We start from the raw sequence: 20,160 nt of genomic DNA on the forward strand, positions 1-20,160 counted from the left end.
TCTGCAATTCAAATTATAGTGTGTCCTTCAGAAACATGGAATCCTTTGCTGAGACAAAGAAGCCTACAAATAAAGCAGTTATATGTGTACTTTTAGTGGACAGATGACAGGGACCTCAAGCATACATGTCTACTGTGTGTTTTGAGATATTTACAAATGCTGTTTTCTGCTTCACATTTTACAGCGTACACTTGCAAGACTGTACATATACGTTAGTATTTTGGTTTGCAACTAAGCACAGTACAGTGCAAATCTACCTTGAGTGCGGTATGAGGATATGTAAAATGTAGGCATTTATTAAAAGTAACACAAAGGAGAGTGTATAACTGCCCCCCTCCCATTTGAAATTTATTCTCTGTAAAATGATAGGGATTTACTCATACGTTGCACAAGTGAGGGCAGGGAGATGTTAGTAAAGCTTAGTGGTAGACAAGGGCAACCAGAAAAATGTTTTATATTGGCTTAATGCCATTGTATTAAAAGAATTGTGTTGTGGTATTAGTTTTGATAAAGCCTGGCCAATGGGAATTTCTTTTCCATTTAGTGTGGAGTGGCTTTAATGCTGGAAATAAGCCTGTTGGCCGGCCCCCAGAGCCGTGCAGATGAGAAAAAGATGCAGGAAATTCTCTTGTTTACTCATGTCTGTAACACTGAGAAGCAAGAACAGCTCCTCAAACCCACAGGGTAAGGGGTGTTTTTCTCTTTATATCTCTTTTTAAAAAACTGATGTTGTCAGTTGTTTGTGACAGAAATGAAGAGAAGATAGGAGAGTGGTGCAAGTGAGGGAGAAGATTTTGATTGTATTATTAAACTGGACTTAACTACATTTCATCTCCCATTTGTTTCAGCACTCTTGGTAATAACTTTTATGGCATTATATGAAATTATTTTTAATGTTTAAAATTTGAAGCATGCTCAATTACTCTCAGTGTTTATTTAATGTGCCTGGCAAAATTTTCATCCCTTTTATGTTTTAGGTATAAAGTACTTAATGTTTATGCTCATTTCTAAAGTTTAGTGTTTTGTGCCTTTTTTTAAATCAAGCAACAGCAACCTAGAATGCTATAAATGTATATATATAAAAATATGTCACAAAGTTCTTTTTTCCCTCCATTAAGTAGAAAAAAGTGTTAGCATCTAGGATAGCTTGTGATATTCAATGATATTACTCATATTCTGATCTCTTTGGACTCTGGCACTTTGTTAGGACACCGTGTAGGCAGGGTGCTTTTAGCTTAAAATGTGCAGCATGCAATTCTAAAAATCCTGATGGTCTTCTTTTGAAAAATTACTATAGGCAGACTGTTTCTCTGTTTTTAAAAATTGTTTCCTTTTTTAAAAGGCTGGTTTCAGCAATTCAAAACAACAACAACAAACAAACAAAACAAAACAACACCCTCACTTGACTGTGAGTAGAAAGGGTCACTGTTTGCTTTTGGATCTTGGAGAATAAGCTGTTGACACCAGTAGGCAAATGATAGCTAGCAAAAGTTACCATTGATGCCTCATAATAGAAATTTGATTTACCTTGATATAGTAGGGCAGAATTGCAAAGCAGAGGTAAAGGCTGTTTCCTGAAAGTTTCAAATGTCCCTGCTGATGTAGTGCAACACAATTAAATTGATGCAATAACATGAACAGAGCTATCACCCCGAACTGCATGAGAATACATCTGTTGGTGGCATCAGCAAAAATCTGACCAGGAAATTCCTTCAGTGACACTCTCCCACAATATGTTCCATATTATCCATAAACCATTTGGGCCATATTGCAAGTTCTTTCAGATTTTCAGAGGCAGCCGTACTCTTTCCTCAAATCCTAGGTTGATAGATAATTTGTCATTTACATGCTTGTTGGGAAAATGCAGTGCTCAAATAACCCTGTCTCATAAATCCTGAAGCCCCTCACTTGGGGAGAAGGGCAGGGGGAGAGCAGCAGCCCAGTTTCAAAGATCTTACATTGCTTTTTAGGTTTTGCAAGCTTCCAGGAAAGAGGAGTTTCGCAATATTCTGGAACAGCTGTAGAGAACATATCTCATGTTCTCAGATTTAGTAAATGGATGCCATTATCATGTCCTCGGAGAACAGTAAAAGCCCCGGTGGTTGTCAAGTGATGATGAAATCTTTTTGATACGTTGCAAATAAATAAATATTTATAGGGGAAGATCAGATCCATAGCTTATGCCAAGACAAATATTGGAAGGCACTGCTGGGTCTGGAACACAGCTGCACTGCCTTACTAGCAAATTACCATTTCGATAGGAGGATTTGACTGATTATTCAGTGCGTACAGTGTGCTGTACAACCGTATTAAGGGCAAAAAACCCAACAGTGGAAATGGATGCATATGGGGTCCCCCCCCATAAGATGATGGCCATAACTTGCTCTAGAGGTGTCAGGGCACTTGATACCAGATCACTGCTGCAGAGTTCTTTTGTCTGCAGATGATACTGTAGTACACTAATATGCTGTTTTCCTTGGAAGATGGATTGGGACAGAGGCTGCCTGGCTCACTGGTTGCTCATTTTTTTCTTTTAAATTGGTTGCCTTTCCCCATACCATCTTGTGTTGGAGGGGGGCCTGGTAGGAAATTTAGTCCAAGATGATTCTTGATGCAGAAAACTCTAAGCAGATCGGCCCCAGCAAATGACGCTCCAGCCTGTGATCTCCAGTAAGGATCCCAGATCATCAGTGTGTGTGGGCCAAATAACTGGGTGATTTGGATGGGATCTACCCACCTCGTGTCAGATCAGGGCTCCCACAAGAGGTCTCTTTTGCTTTGTTTCTCTGACTTTTTCCATTTCTATGATTTTTTCTATCTGATGTTTCTCCAGCTCCCTGAGTTTTGCAAGAAGTGAACTTTCTTGTCTGTGAAGCACTGAAGAGTTCTGTATTTTTATTTTCTTAAAGCACAGAAGCAGGGTTTTTTTAAATAAAGAGTTAGAAGCTTCATTTGAGGTATTTTTGTTTTGTTTTTTAAAGAAAAATCTATGTTGCTCTGCTTTAACCAAACAAACCTAGAGCTCTTCAGAACTCTGCAGGGAACACGTTTGACAGCCTCATGTTGTAAGGCATATCAGCAGACACACACAAGCACCAGAAAATCAGAACTGGCTGGTGGAACGGTAACTCAGAAATTCAGTTGCATATATATTCTGCACTTCTAGTATCACAAACAACAGAAATGGTTTGGCAATAAAAATACTGAAGACGATTTCCAGGGTGTGAAAAGGAAATTTATCCTGTATTGTATACATATCAAAATAATGAAATAACTCCTCTTTTCATATATGAAGCCCAAGCAGTTGTGTTTCACACATCTGTTTTACCCAACACTTTTGATTTACTGCCAGGACTATTTCATCTCACTGTAGCTGTAAGCATGTGTCTCAATACATTTCCCTTTTAGGGTAGAGCATATGATTTAAAATGCAGTACTCGGCCTGCTAGTTACTTAACAGAATGTCACTTCTTCATGGAATCACTTTCCCTTAACGCATCAAATTATTTACTGTTGATGAACCTGCCTTCTGCTAATCAGACTTGACACTATGTTGAACGATGTATTTGAAAGGAAGGAAAACTCACTGCATTTATATTTGAGTTGGAGGTTGGAAAAAGTCCTCTTTGTAGGGAAAAAAGCCGTGTGGAGGAAAATGGTGTATGTTAGTATCCAAGTTCAGTCTGGTTTTGATCGGTGGAAGAGTTTGTCGTAATTGGAGAAGGTGCGAGGAACAGTACAACTACTTCCGATATCTGATTTGGACTGACCTCTTATACGACTGTAGCCCAGCATACAGGCCTGGTTTTTGTAGGGCAGTTTTTCTCTTGCTTTACCTTTGTTTAACCTTTAATCATTGCCGGTGATGTAAGAGAACAGTTATTTCTGAAATCTTTTGCTCAGCTGGCCTGTGATGAAAATGTATTTTTGCTATGTAGTGCCAACAAAATGGCGTTATTGTTACATATGTTTGGAATGGGTCACCTGGAAAAGTATAATGGGGGAAAGCAGATGTGAGTTTCAGACTAATATTTCCCCACACTAAATATGAGATGCTAAACAAACAAGCGAGCAAAAATGGTATCTTGATCCAGTAATATAGAATAGGATCCAAAACAGTCATGAAATCTGGTTCCATATTTTGGGGGAATTTCCATTGGATTCAGTGGACTCTTTCCCTAAATAAGTGTTCATAGGATTGCAGTTTTAGTTCCATAAAACTTTTCTACACCTCTATGCTTAGAACTTGGGTTGGATAGAAAGTGAAGCTTGAAGAGTTAGTTAGCTTAGTTTTTCTCTGAGTAAACCCATTGAAATGGATACCTTTAGGTTCCTTAATTCCAATGAGTCTGCTCTATATTAAACCTTAGTTTCTTTGCATACAAGTCGTTGTCCCAAGAGGAAAGGGAATAACTCAAGGCAAGTGATATCTAGCTTGGGGCCTCATTTCACAAACCTAATGATATGCAGATTGATTCTATATTAGATTTGTAATAGATTGAGAATTTTCAAGTCCTAGTGGCTTACCAGATGTTCCTTTTAATGCTTACAGGTTTCCAATTTCAGATAATATCAGAATTAGTTTAATTCAATAACAAGTTGCTGGATGAACATGAGCCATTTACCTCCTGCCAGCTGTATATTCTCGCTAATTCACTTATAGTTGCCTCCCCCTGAAAAAATATTTTTCCCCTTTACTCTCTTGCCCTAAAAAAAAAAAATTAAACAAACTATGGGTGACAGCCAACCCCCCAAGTGGCTTCTTTCGAAAGCAGCTTGTGCATAATACATTCAGATATAGACACTGTTGCATTCATATTTCAGAAAATTTCTGGACACTACCTGTTTTCAGAAGGATTCTGTCATGCAAATGTTTCCTTTTGAGAGTGAACTTTAGCAATTTTTTCTATTATACTTCCTTCAAAGACCTCAGAGTGGCTTACAGGTGACTCCCAGGTGGTCTTTCATTGAGGCATCTGAAATAGTAAGACCAGCTTCAGCCTGAGAACTGTGTCACGTACCTTCAAATCCCTTTATCTAATACCCTACCACAAAGGGGCTGGACCTTTTGCAGCTTGGGGACCACTTTTTCTCTCTCATGGAACCCTCTGGGAGGTCATATGCTAGTGGTGGGCTGGGCAAGGACCAAAAGTAGATGGATCAGTAGGTGTGGCATTTGTACAGCCGGCCATATTCCAGCCGTGTAAAAGTCAGAGGTTCCTCCACCTACAGACACATATTTCTCCACTGAGGAAAGCAAGAGCTATGATCACAGCTCAAGGACACAATCCAGTCAAGCAAAAACACTTGTGGTAGCAGAACAGGGCTGATAAGAGGAGTGTTGTGGATAGGGGGTGTTTTCTAAGGAGGTCACATGGTCCAATGAGAGTCCTGAGGGCCAGATACAAAGGTCTGGAGGGCTACTTTTGGCCCCAGGCCTGAGTTTCTCTACTTCTGCTGAACCATAATAAAGCCTATGTTCATGTAACTGTGATAAACACTTGTTCTTTTGTCAGTCTGCATCTGTCTGCAACTTTTTCTTCCCTGCATTGAATGTTAGTTTCTAAGCTACTCAGGTCAGGATCCTTTTCTTTAACACTTTGTAAAGTGTTGCCAAGCTTGATGATTTATTTAGCACAGAGAAGGGTTCAATCCCAAACCCGCTGACGAGGGATTAATCCTCATTGTTCAAAATGGAACTTCCCTTTCTGAGAAAAGATTGCACTGTAAATCTAATTAAGAACAGTCTTTTGTTTTTAGAATAAATTAGATTTTATTGTGCTACAATGCTCTGTTTTACAACATACACACCCTGATTACATACCATGGCTATCTAAACATGTGTTATTAAGTTAAATGGGAAGGGAGACAGCTCTCCAAACAGGAGAATTGACCGGGCTTCTTCCTTCCAGTACTTTTTACCTTCCCTTTACTTACATTATGGAAACAACAGCAAGAAGGGTTTTCTTCCCTCATCCCTTCTCTTTAGTCCATCATAGTTGTCATTGTTGACATAAATGAAGGAAAGATATGAACTTAATGGAAATATTTGTATATCTATTTCCATTTGTATAAGTATAGTCATATTTGCATGATAATAAACTAGACATTTTAAACTACTTACAATCGTATCGTAACGGAAAATGCATTTGATGGATAAATTATGAAACAATTAGGAATATTTTGACTAGTACCTAATTTATTTAAGTCTCGTATTTGCAAGTAATTACAATATAAATATGGAAAGTGTCTTTATATATTGAATGTATTAAATCTCAGAAGTCTTCTCTATTACAGCTTCCAAGTCTTCTGGAAATAATTACAATTTTATGCCTGGTTTGAGAAGAAATATGAAGGATAGACAACAGCCTTCAATCTAGTAGTTCATGACTGAAAAGACCTGAATAATGAAAATCTCTTTCCTGTTTGCAGAAGGCATTCTGTAGTCCATCTGGTTCTGCTGAAAGAATGCTAATATAATATTATTTCCATAGTTTCCAAACATGCTGGCATTTCTGTTATTTTGTTGTATAGAATGTGAGAGCACAATACACCCTGGATTATTCACACCATAGTTCATTTGGGAAATGCTGCTCGACAGGAATCAGTTTGGAACCAGTGGCCCAACATGAAACGGAGTATGTGGCTGTTGGACACCTTGCAAGAAAGCTAGCTCTGTGATTTTTAGCCAGTGGTAGAGAGATCACCAGTGATCTGTACTGTATTTTCACATGGTCACTGTGCCCATAGCAGGAGAGCTGGGAGGATAGAGGGGAAAGGTAAAGCGTCAAATATTTTTTTAACATTCCATCTCATATCACTAGGATTGTAAATTAAAAAGCAGTTGTCTCTCCAACTATACATGTCGCTGCAGTTAAAATGTCAAAGAAACCTCTTATTTTATTTGTTTGTTTGCTTATTAATTTCATTCCTGAACTGCCCTTCATCCCATAAACATAATATATAGTAAAACCTAAAACCACCACTAGAACATTATACAGAGCTGAATTACTCCAAGTAATACAGTAATCAATCCAGTGTTCTGTTCTCTTCCATTCATGTCTATAGCACATATATCTATCTATATATAGTGGTACCTCGGGTTACAGACGCTTCAGGTTACAGACGCTTCAGGTTACAGACTCTGCTAACCCAGAATAGTACCTCGGGTTAAGAACTTTGCTTTAGGATGACAACAGAAATCGCGCGGCAGCCGCGGCGGCAGTGGGATGCCCCATTAGCTAAAGTGGTACTTCAGGTAAGAACAGTTTCAGATTAAGAACGGACCTCCAGAACGAATTAAGTTCTTAACCCGAAGTACCACCGTATATTACATCACATCAAAATGTAGAAGTTGAATTTCAATTTTGAACTTTTCAAACATCTACCTGTGTGATTACTTTAAGGCAAAAAAAATGTCGTAGACTGCCATAAATACGCTAGAATTGTTGGGATACTGCCAGGGAGATATGGTCCATCATGGCCCCCACGTCGCCTCCGGACGATCCATCGATCTCCCGTAGATACAGTATCAGCAATTAGCGACACGAGCTCCAGAAAATAGCTTGCCACATTCCAGAACTGATGCACGCTCTATCAGCAGAATTCGCACAGCGAAAGTTGCACGCAGGAGAGCATTATTGAGAAGTTTATTCAGCGTTGGTCAGAACAAAGAAAAAATCTTGACTGCCTGCTTGCATGTTCAGGCACAGAGAGAGACGAAAGCATAGACACAACAGAAACATCCTGTGAACAGGAAATACGCAGACTCTGTGACTCACAAAGCCTGCTCCCTTTTAAGGTGGAACGGAAATATCCTAACAATAATAGCTGTACTCCGTACAATAGTTTTGAAGATAATTGGGGGGGGGGACAATGCTAGAAAGCTGCATGGTCCTGGTCTCATGGCCACACCAGTGCTGTCCAGGTAAACAACTTCAACACTGTTTAACTGTTCCCCACAACACTATGGTTGAAGAACTACTTATCTAGCTTTCTGGAAGCCTGGTGGACACAAAGCCCCTGCTCAATAGTAACACACCTAGGATTGTATCCAACGAAGTGGTCCCATTAGTGGAGGGACCTCTTCCTCTTCCTGTGCCCCACCTTCAGCCCCTACTGAATTGAGATTTCCTGAATGACCAGGTTGGGGCTGGAACCAAACCTTGTCAACAATGTGTACCCCTAGTATTTTTTATATACCTAATATGTGACTTTCTCACACAAAATGGACAGAACAGGCACAGCAGAAAGATATTTAAACAACATTTTGTAGGGGCACTTTGACCCCTAGCACCTTATGCATATTTCCCCCCAGTCATACCCGTGGCTCACAATTGATCCCCAAAGCCATAATAGTGAGCAACCAGCTATTTCTGAAATGCCCACAAGCAGGACATGTGAATGCAACAGTCTTCTCCCACTTGTATATTCCTTGGGTCTAAGCACGATCCCTTCCTGTCTTTGAGCATGAGGCTTGGGCCCCCTTTGGGTCTGCATCACTTGAGAAGCTAGGGCAAACCTTTCAAAAAAATTGAAGAAGTGTGTATCTGAAGAAGTGTGCATGCACATGAAAGCTTATACCAGAACAAACTTAGTTGGTCTATAAGGTGCTACTGGACAATTTTTTATTGATTATTATTATTATTTTGACTTGCCAAAAATGTAAGCATAAGATCAGACTAACAGTCCAATGGGAAAAGGATGGCCAGAAAGAATTTGATATGGGAAGGTCACATGTTAAAGAGAATGTATGGGCACTACTGCATTTCCTCCCTCGTATCTCCAGTGCCATTTAATTAAAATATGTGCTATGACAACATCATGCACAGCATTTTCTCACTTCCCACAAATGGAACCCAATGAAGCAGAGAAGCATAAGAAAATTCTGAATGCAGTAGCATCATACAATGCATTTTTTACTGATGTAAATCTTACTAAGGAAAAACTGCAGGACATCTCAGTTGGTGGTAGCCTACCCATTGCTCCAAGGGACATGGGTGGCGCTGTGGGTTAAACCACAGAGCCTAGGACTTGCTGATCAGAAGGTCAGCGGTTTGAATCCCTGCGATGGGGTGAGCTCCCGTTGCTCGGTCCCTGCTCCTGCCAACCTAGCAGTTCGAAAGCACGTCAAAGTGCAAGTAGATAAATTGGTACCACTCCAGTGGGAAGGTAAACGGCGTTTCCGTTCGCTGCTCTGATTCTCCAGAAGCAGCTTAGTCATGCTGGCCACATGACCCGGAAGCTGTACGTCGGCTCCCTCAGCCAATAAAGTGAGATGAGCGCCCCAACCCAAGAGTCGGTCACAACTAGACCTAATGGTCAGGGGTCCCTTTACCTTTACCCATTGCTCCATAAGCTGTAGCACCCACTCTATATGCCTTTCGCTTGATAATAAATCTGATTCTAGCCATTTTGTTCTTAATGGGGGCCATGCATGTATCTGATGCTTCTTCATAACATCCCAATTAACAAGGGGAGCTAGTTAGAAGTAGTAAAAGGAGCAGCCAGGCAAACACACTGTGTGCCTCAAAAGCCACAGATGGTTGATAAATTGGAACAAATAAATATTGGTTCCTTCACTTCTTGAAACACCATTAATCACACAGCTGGGAATAATTTTCTTAGATGCAATTCTAGAATTAAGTTCAGTTGGTCAAGTCTAGCAGTTGACGTCAGGTCTATAGGCTGACAAGCTAGAGCTTTATAATTATATTCCATTCACTGAACACTGTTTTAATGGGTATGATGATCTAGAATTTTTCGGCAAATGGATGCAGTAATTTAGTGCTGGGTAACAAACGTACATTCCAGATTGGACCTAACATTGAGCTCCCTCTTATGTTTTCATGTGCCCAGATGCAAGTGTGATGCTAAAAGTATCACAAGTTAGTAACAGGTTTTCTGGTTGTCTGGGCATGTGGCAAATTATTTCATGAACACAATTCACCATGTGCAATTCAAACTAGGCTGAATGGTTTGAAAACCATTCCCAAAATGGCTCATACTGGGGCCATTATACTGGGGCCGGAGTAGATATTAATTTAATGTATAAAACCTGTGCCTTTTGTCTCTATTTCACAAAGAGAAGGTAAGAGGTGGCATCACGCAATCTCCTCATTTATCTTGTGCTGCAAGAGGAAGTCAGAATAAATGAAAAATGTAAGTAAGTGGGTAGTTAGGTATCTATGTAATGAAATTCTCATGGCCTTTGGCTAGTCCAGTAAACTGATTGATATATATTGAGAGAGAGAGAGAGATGTATAATATATATAGGTTTTGGATTTTATTAACTGTAAACCACTTTGAGGCAAGAGTGGCAACCTATACTGTACATGTTACACTAATTGTAGTAATAAAAATACATCACCCCTTCATAGTTTGAAACTGTGTTAATCCTCTTTAAAATATTAGATTCTAAATGCACTGGGAAATTGCCTCATTGTCTCTGTGTATTTTTCTTTTTTTTTCTTTTTAAAAACTGATTGTATGCTCCATTTATTGCCCTTTGCTGAAATGTAATCTTGCCCCATGCAGTGTAGGGACAATATCCCATCTGGCCAATTCTCCTATATCCTGCTCTCAAAATAAGGCAAATCAAAGGAGGTGGGTTGTATATAACATTGGTCATACTCCAAGTAGCCCTATAGAAATTAATGGGCTATGGGTCTTTTCATTTCGTTGGGCTTACTCAAAGTAGAAATTAGCTAAATACAGTCCAGTAATAGCACCACCAATGGATGATTTGCAGGCAATCCTTTGTCACAGGATGTGTCAAAGCCACTTTAAATCAAAGACCCACGTACATTCAACTTTTATCCTTGGTTACTGATTTAGCAGAAAGAGAGAAATGTATGAAATCACATTGTTGGTGGATGGGATTTATTGGCTTAACATCTGAGGAGATTCAGGAATGTAACTAATTGCTTCTGAAGTCAATTGTAATTTATTTTAAGTAAATTGTCTCCAGATTTGCCTTTCCTTGGTAGACAAGTCCTCTTTTTAGGTGTTTTGCCAATAATGTGATCTCCCTGATAAACAGGCTGTCATGGAGTCACTGCATGCCAATCAACTGATTTTTTGCACATGCAAGTTCATTGCTTCAGAATTTCATCTGCAGAGTGCGCTTAGAGAAGTTTTGCTGTCTGCAGACAATCCCTAGAGTCTAGACCCATCTGCTTATAATTGGTCTATAGCCCCAGGCTAACCAAATATCTAGTATCACCAATGGACTGTGTCAGCAGCCCTTCCAGGCTACAGTGCATGACACATTTTCTTCAGTGCATTCTCTTAATTATGTCATGTGCCCATGTAGGGTAAGAGGCATGGGAAGAAGCATCATAGCAGTGCTCGATGCCAGGGGGAAAATGTTTCCAGCTATGTAGAACTGAACCAGTGGGAAGCAATAGCTCATCCGCTGTATGTTATTAAAAACAATTCCTAATGCAAAACATTTAATACAGTTCATCCATATGGCTTGGTTTTCCTACCAAATCTCTGCACAGAGAATTGCATTTTTCACCTGGTGGGTTCATTTTATAAATCATAACCCCTCCCTTCTAAACCATAATCCCTCCCTGAAAAGTCATCTGATCATAATTATGGTTTTTCCATATGTGCCTGCCCCCACCGCTGTTTATCACACACAAAGCCCAGAAATGGTGCTGTGATGTATAAGATGTATTTATCAGAGACATAAAAAACTGAACCTGTCTTCTGTGGGATAACCAACCTAATATAACCAACATGCTTAAGTCTAATTAATGCATGAAGTGGTTAAGACCACAGAGTAAGCTGTTCTGCCAGGCTTAGCTGACCTTGGGATGGACTAGGTAATGAAGCCTTCAGTCTACCCAAGAAGCTCAGACCATGACTCTTACAAGTCACTCTTGAGTTCTTACACCAATAATGCAGGAACTTTCACTACTGTAACTAAACCAAGTTTTGCTGGCTGTGCAACTTTTTCTGAATGCTGTATGGAAAACCCATGAATCCAACCTTTGGAAAGTTTGTAAGTAAACCATTTTTAACTTACCAAGTGAGTGGTCTTTATCTATGCTAGGGGAAGAGAGGAGTTTTGGAACTCACAAGGGCATATTTTAAAGGTCGAGCAGCCTATATTTCTACACTAATGCATATTTTGTGACTTTGAATATCTGTCACCAAAGGGTACTTGCCCCAGAATTCAGCAATTTATAGCCCTTTGCCAACAAAGCAGGTGAAAACAGAAACCTGTTGGGCATTCTCTACCCCTCAAAGTTTGTGATATATTGCAACACTATTTGAGGGGGGGGGCGTCTCCTCTTTTTTCCTTCTAGAAAAACTGCAAACCGCTCTGAAGCTCTTTTAAGAGTAAATGGAAGAGAGCAAGTGAGAAATTGATAGTGGGAGGCTTTAGCTAGATCTTTGTGATGCTAGTGCAGCATGGCTGCCCATGTAGCTGGTCCAGAGGCCGCAGCCCAAGTGATGAGAGGTGTTCGTTATCAGGTTCCTATCATGCCAGTGCTGAGGGATCTGCACTGACTGCCTGTTAGTCACCAAGTTGGTGTTCACGCAGTGTACACATTGCATGTGCACATGCAGAGCTCTAAATAAATCTGGACCAAGTTACCTGGGGAAAAATATTCCCCTGCACTGCTGAGTAAGGACATTGCAATCAGCTAATCAATGGCACTGAGTTAGTTTGCCTGCAGCCTGATTATTACTGGTTTGTGGTAACACGATGGCAGGCTTATTCATTTGTAGTACCAGTGTTGTGGAATGCCCTCCCTGCTGAAATACGAGAGGCGCCAATCAGTACCTCTGCCTCCTGAGGACACATTTGTTTAGGTAAACATGCTCCTGAATTTGAACTTCTGATCTTACTGTTTTCGCTGTTTTTAAAGAGTTCTAATTGTTTTTAATTCACTTGTTTTATTTTGGATTTTAAGGAAGGTTGTTATGTTGGTCTGATGGAATTGTCATTGTGTATTGTGTGATTGTTTTATAATTGATTTTATAGTTATTACCTGCCTAGAAACCCTTTGGGCATATAAGGAGAGTATGACTTAAATAATAATAATAATAATAATAATAATAATAATAATAATAATAATGGTGTGCAGTTTTTCCTTCTGCTGCTAAAGGGCAGTTTAAATTGTATGACATTTGACATTCACAACTGTCTTTTTGTTTGGTGATGGGCAGATGTAATTTGCAACCTCATCCTTATTCAGAATTGTGTGTCCTTTATATTTTGTGTACTTTAATATAATATATTTATGTTCTTGAGACTTTGGAGGGTTTTAGTCCCTCAATCTCAAGGGCAACATTTCCAGGAAACAGGACTGACAAACTCAATGCTTTCTTAAGTCATCTGGGTGGTCTTCAGACTGTGAATGCTGTCAGCTGAACTCAGCTGCAGAATCTATCAAACTCAGTGGGAGAACCAAGCAGTGTTGGATGAGTTTTATCTATGTTCTGGATAAGGAATTGTATATATTTTCTTTTCTTTGGCTTTTGGTCTGATCTTATACACTTGGAAACATTTTTAGGCTATAAAGTATAACGTGGACACTTTAAGTGGAAACATAAATATCTTTAGGTATGCTACCACATTGTCTCAGTAATTTATAAACTGAGAGTGGAGAGAAACTATAGACATGAAATATTCTGATGGCCTGTAGGTATATGGTGTGTAATACTAGATACATAAGGATGCATTCTTCTGAAAATGGCTATTTCTCCCCTGTCCATTCATTCTGCAATGACATGGTTCTAAGAAATAGTCCAAATAGTTGTTTGACCTTACAGCTGCCACACAGACCATGCTATGCAATGATCAGTAAGGTTCTTCACGCTTGGCAATAGAGGAGTGGTAAAAAAAAAGTAACAATGGACACTTTTAAAAAATCTGATTGTGTTTGAAACTTGACTCAGGAGGACAAATCACATTCTAATGGTTGATGAGAAGAGACGGGCAGTTACAAGTCCGATTCCACATAATAGATTGTCTTATCAAATTAGGTTTGTTTAGACAAAAGGTAAATTAACTTTGGCTATATAAATTAACAAAGGAACTTTAAAGGAACACTCCAGCATGACATAGCTGAATTGCCACTTATCAATAAGTTCAGTCCTATTCTTTTCAGCTCTGGATAGGAGCAATGGCTTTTTGTTCTTCTGCAGGTATGAATTTACTAAGCATTCATATGATATCACCAACTGCACTATCACCAATTCCTGATGGTGTGAAGGGCCACTGTGCTTATTATGCACCTAAATTGACAGACTAGCCCTTCTCAGAGTAGACCTGTTGAAGTGAATAGGCATGGCTAACTTAAGTGCATTCATTAAGTGCATTCATTCTGACTTATTATTATATTTGTTGTTACCTGCCTTTCAACCCAAGGTCCTAGCATTAAAAACAACCCTGAATGCAACTCTGTACTTTTTGCATTTCATTGGGAGGAATTTAGTGTTTTCTGAGCAGAAGCATTTCTGCTTGCCAGACAGAATGACCCCCTTCTCCTCCTGTATGTTGTTCTGGGGGTTCCCTGAATCTTGAGCATGGATTTAGGGGGGTGATATCAAAGGAATGCTTAGTAAATTAATGCCTGCAGAAGAACAGAAAGCTATTGCTCCTATCCAGAGCTGAAAAGAATATGACTTCATTAGTGGGTGACCCTTGTGTGCTGGCTTCCGCTAGTGCACCAGATTAGTCGGATCCAGGCCATTGTAATTTAAATCCAACTTTTATATATGTTGTTCTCTTTACACCCATGTTTACAACTGCCAGCTGAAGACTGTATTTTATACATGGCATAGAATCTAATCCACAGAAGCTCAACAAGACTCAACAATAAGTTTTTGCTTCTGCTGTAATTAATGTGCTAGCCTTTAAGGTGCCACAAGAGCCTTTGTAAGCAGGGCCACATTTAGGTTTGATGAAGCCCTAGGTTACTGAAGGTAATGGGGACCTTTATATGTCCAATTGTCCTTTGTCAACAACAAATTGTTGCTCTTTTTGTGTTGAATATATGCTATATGGTAATTTATAGACCTAATAGGTCTCTAAAGCCATTTGCACATAACAAAATATGTATTTCATCAAAATAATTGTTGAACTGAAATACACTGAAAAACACTGTTGCTGTATGTAGGTTTTATTTTATTTGTTTTTTATCTTATATTTTGGAAATGTACATCCATTGGGGGGTTTTTTCCTTTACATTTTTTTTGGGGCCCCCAAGAGAGTGGGGCCCTAAGCTATAGTTTGTTTAGCTTATACATAAATCCGGCACTGTTTGTAAGTTGATGACTGTCATGTTAGATGCAGTGAAATATTTGCACTGAATTAGAATAATGCATTATTAATAGTCCTATTGATCTGGGGCTTACTTTGCCTCTTGAACTTGGGCTTGTTTTGTTAATGTGTTTATAAATTTAGCCTTCCTTTTTTGCTTCAGGTGTGGAAACAAGTGAATCACCTGAGACATGAATTTTGACTCTGTCTGTAACAAGCAGCTCCTTAGAAACCAACTAAAGGAGCCCCATGATGTTGAAGCACAGAACTGTGCAAAAGCATGTAGCACCTGCAACTCCAGTGTCGTATCACCAAGAATACTTCCACCCCCATCCTACCGCCCCTCTGTGTATATTTATAACAGCAGCGACTGGGAAATTTGTGAGGAGTTACGGCTTCGAGAGCTTGAAGAAGCCAAGGCTAGGGCAGCCCAAATGGAGAAGACCATGCGTTGGTGGTCAGACTGCACGGCCAACTGGCGTGAGAAATGGAGCAAAGTCAGAGCTGAAAGAAATAAAGCCCGTGAAGAAGGGAGGCAACTGAAGCTTAAGCTGGAAGCCTCAATGAAAGAGCTGAGTGCCCTGAAGAAAATAAACCAATGTTTACTCACAGAAAATGAAGATGTGGAAGCCAGGAATGTGAGGAAAAAGAGCTTTGCCTTTTCTGAAATGTGTTTGATGACAGAGGACCATTTAGTATCTCTGGAGAAAAAGCCTGTTAAACATGTCCAGAACAAGAAAATTTTTGAGGTGGAAAGTCTCTGTCAGGTAAATAGATATGGGTCTTTTTTAAATCACAAAAATGAACCGATTCCCACCACAGTTCTAAACATTCTGAGGCTGCAATCCTTTACCCACTTTTTCATTTCAGGAAGTTTATGCGACTGAAAACCCTTTAGGAGACCACCAAGATAAAATAATCAATTTGGAGATTCTTGATTCCAGAGAGAAACACAAACCAGTTTTTCTGGAAAATCCTGACACAAGCAAAGAGAATGAAACCAGATCTCAGGACGATGAAGTAGTACATATTTCTGTGTTGCATTTGCATCTTCATGAATCAAGGAAAATCTTTCAGAAGGAGCAAAAGTAAGTTAATAACATATTTCCTTTTGTTAAAAAAAATCTCCACATTTTTCTCCAAGAAAAACTTTTAACGGGCCAATTTTGGAATAGAATTACAGCGTATTTTGCAGGTAGTGTAAAGTCTAGTTCCAATGCCAAATTCATTGGGGACTAGTTCTTATTTCCCCCATTTATCTTTCTTATTAACTTTGCGAGATGGTGCCTGTCAACAACCTGGAAAAAGAGTAACATGCCTTTATGAAATGTTCTTACAAATCCTACTGTCTGCTCCACTGTGCAGTGTTTTAAGACCTTACTATTGACAGAGCAGTGGTGTTGAGTGTGATTTATTCTGGTATGTACTGTGGGCAGCTGTTGCTAATGATGGCAAATATTTATTCAGTTATTCAGTACCAAAAGTGTGCAAGGATGAGAGACATAAACAAGACATACCCAGAGAGAATATCATATTAAGAACCAGTTCAAGAGTGTAGCAACAGTGTCCCTGCATACAGTTGTTCACCAGCTTGGTCCTGCACACAACCATATGAAATTAAATTAGTAATATGGCATGTTATCCTGTCCTGTGATTATTTCCAGCTTCACCCCTATCTGCTAGTTACTGGAGGGCTGACAGTGGCAGAGCAATGAACCCAAGTCTCAGATTTGTCTGTTCACTGAAATACACCTATGGAATCTATGTAACTGAAACTATCATGGAACTAAAGCTGCCATTCTACATTAAAAACATCCAACTGGACTGGAAGTCGATGCCATTCAGATAGAATGACAGCATTGGAGGAGACCTTGATGGTCATCTCATCTAGGGCCCTGATACGATACAAGTTTTTAAAGCATCCTTCCTTCTTGATTCTAAAACATGCAGGGAGCTTATATGGCTAAAAATGGCTTCCCACTTCAGAAGTTATCTCTCAACATGAAAGAGGCTACAAGGAACTGTGCAACCCTGCAGTTCCTTTGTATCCATGTTGCCCATTCACATGAGTAATGTGTAAGTAAGTACAGTCATACCTTAGAAGTCGAATGGAATCCGTTCTGGAAGCATGTTCGACTTCCAAAACATTCGGAAACCAAAGCACAGCTTCCGACTGGCTGCAGGAAGCTCCTGCAGCCAACCGGAAGCCCCGTCGGGCATTTGGGTTCCAAAAATAGTTCGCAAACCAGAACAGTCACTTCCGGGTTTGCGGCGTTCGGGAGCCAAAACATTTGAGAACTAAGCTGTTTGAAAACCAAGGTACGACTGTATTCAGTATCCCATGGGGAAATCTGATCTTTAGTGTTGCATCAGAACAAATGGCGATTGGGTTTGTTCTGATTTCTATCACAAAAGAGCAGGTATTCCAGGGGAAAGTAGCATGGCAAAGGCAAAACCACATGGACCCATGCCCAGAAGGTGTGGGACAAGAGGGAAACTGCTTGGAAGGCACAGGGGTGCCAACTATATGGGGCTCTGGGTGCCTGAGCACTCTACCATTTTTGTTGTGGGTGAACCCACACCGCAGGGCCCCCATGCAACTTCTGAGGTCTTGCAAGACATTGGAAAACATCCTGTGGCCCAAGTTGGCTCCCCTGGGACAAGTGGAAGTGTGGAGAAGCCCTTTGTCTTCTTCCAGTGTGTTTCAACAACAGCAGCCACTAGGTCTAGCAGCAGCCACTAGGATTAAAACTGCACATGCTTTAGCTCACCTGGATGCAGGATTGGACTGCCCATTGCTTTTGAAAATGCCATTCTCCCTAGCACAAGAACTGCAACAAAACCCTTCCACATCTTGAAGAATATAGTCCTGGAACCCATGCAATATTTTAAAGTATTGTTTGTTATCATTCTTGTAACACTGCAGAATCCGCTTATCTCTGGAGAAAGAGATAGAGAAGCTGAAGTCAGAAAAAATTCTGTGGAAATGGAAATATGAGGAGCTAAGAAAGTCCAAACAGCAAAGTCTAAAGCAGGTATGTTGCAAAAGGCAGTTACCATGGGTAACTGAAAAATAAATGAAATTTCTTCTCTTTTGTTGTCTTGCTCTCCCATACGTACAAACTTAAGAGGCAGATTATGAGTTATGCCGAAGTAGAAATGAATACATTTTCCATGTTTTATTACATTTCCATGTCTAGGCCCTACCCTGCTTTCAATCCACCTTCTGTCTGATTTAACATGGAAAATTCAACAAGCATTCCCAGGGTGTGGTTTGAAAAAACACATGTCCACCACCCTTCTGAAGCTGTGTCTGGGTCAAAGTTAGAAGGTCAGAGTTATTGCCTCAGATCCATATGTACACTGCACTGGGATACCTTACAGAAGACACCTGGGCTATAAATGTAATAAACCAAGATATGATCATCTGAACACAGCTTTTTACATATGTTGCTCTACTGCTACAATAACAACAATCCCATGGGGTTCTACTATAAGGTAAAATGGATTACACTTCCATACATGATACCTAATGCACCTGCTGAAGGTCATTTTTAGCAAATTGTGTATTGATTGTGTGCTATAGAAAATGAAACGATAATGAAAATCTAGTGGCAACTAACTTTTTAATGCTCTAAAATGGAACCTAAGAAATAATTAGCAGGATCTTGCTCTAGAAATATAGCCTCTCCAGAGAACTTGCTCAGGTTTCAAACTTTCATATATACTATCATTTATTTAAGACAGTTATATGCTGATTAACCGTTCACATTTCTAAGCTGTGAACATCAAAACAAACCATAGAAAAGGAAACAATAAAGCAATAAACATGAAAAGAACACTACATTGAAATAACCTGCTGGAACAAGAAAGCCCTTAATCATGAGCATGAAGGGGAATGCCTGTCTAATCTCAGTTGGGAGACAGTCTTGGGCCCACGGCACTTAATGCACAGCTTCTAGTAGTCATAAAAACATAATATTCAATGTTAAGTCTTGTTATAATATTATTATCCTTGATTAGAATTCAGTCCTGAGTTGACGTGCCTTCTGAAATAGGGTGCGGAGGGCAGTACATATATAAAATAGTAATAATGTGAGCATCCATTGAAAGCTGCAAACTTATACACACTAACCTGCAAATAAGATGCTGTTCCCAGATATTATAATATATGTCTGTCCTCTGCTAGTCCTATGAAAGTGATGATTAAGAACAGTGTTCATTTTAGTCCAAGAAACTTGCAGGTTCCTTCACTGACCACTGGTGAGCAGTATAGACTTGCAAATGCTTTCTTGCCAATAGCATGAATTCTCCCCCCTCCCAGGAAAATGTATTTGCTCATTATAAAATTGCTTTATGTTAGGTTTTTCTTTTCTTTTCTTTTTTGAAAGGCTGTATTTGCGATTTGAATATATAGCTATTTGTATTAGCACTTACATGTAATTGCATTGCTGGATGATATTGTATGTTCTCCATAATAATTTTTCTCTTAATCTTATAGAAAACATAGCTAGGTTACATAGGTAAATTAAGGCAAATTATCAGACTGAACAGAAAGAGTGTATCTGGATTTTGTTTAATCAATGTGAAGGATGGATGGAAATTATTTTGAAATGCGACGTGTGTGTTCAGTAGGTCTTTCAGCTGCAGGATAAATTGCTTGTAAAATGTATGGTGCTACTATAAATCACCATAATGCTTCCTTAGGGTGATTTCAGATGCTTCATTTTATCCAAAAGAATATTGCATCTTCAAGATCCACATCAATATGGCTTGTTAAAGGTTAAATCGGTTTTTAAATTATGTTTGAAGCAACCTGGGTATGTCTCCATCATAGTACATGACGAGAGAATCAAATTATTGGGTGATTCCAATGT

The 20,160-nt window shown here is 39.5% G+C and overlaps 1 protein-coding gene across 2 annotated transcripts in view; it reads left to right on the forward strand.

Moving 5' to 3' along the window:
* The first annotated feature begins 285 nt into the window (after positions 1-285).
* CCDC102B (coiled-coil domain containing 102B) overlaps positions 286-20,160 on the forward strand; it is an 83,962-nt gene continuing 64,087 nt past the window's right edge. The window contains exons 1-4 of one of the 2 annotated variants that reach the window (XM_083746973.1): positions 286-684; positions 15,447-16,050; positions 16,154-16,371; positions 18,210-18,318. In XM_083746973.1, the coding sequence (XP_083603099.1) occupies positions 15,475-16,050; positions 16,154-16,371; positions 18,210-18,318 (903 nt within the window). In that variant the 5' untranslated portion in view covers positions 286-684; positions 15,447-15,474. The remainder of the gene's footprint in view (positions 685-15,446; positions 16,051-16,153; positions 16,372-18,209; positions 18,319-20,160) is intronic. The other variant, XM_083746972.1, reaches the window with a different exon arrangement.

This window comes from Podarcis gaigeae (genome assembly GCF_964106915.1).
Source record: "Podarcis gaigeae genome assembly, chromosome: 7".
In the NCBI taxonomy this organism is placed as follows: domain Eukaryota; kingdom Metazoa; phylum Chordata; class Lepidosauria; order Squamata; family Lacertidae; genus Podarcis; species Podarcis gaigeae.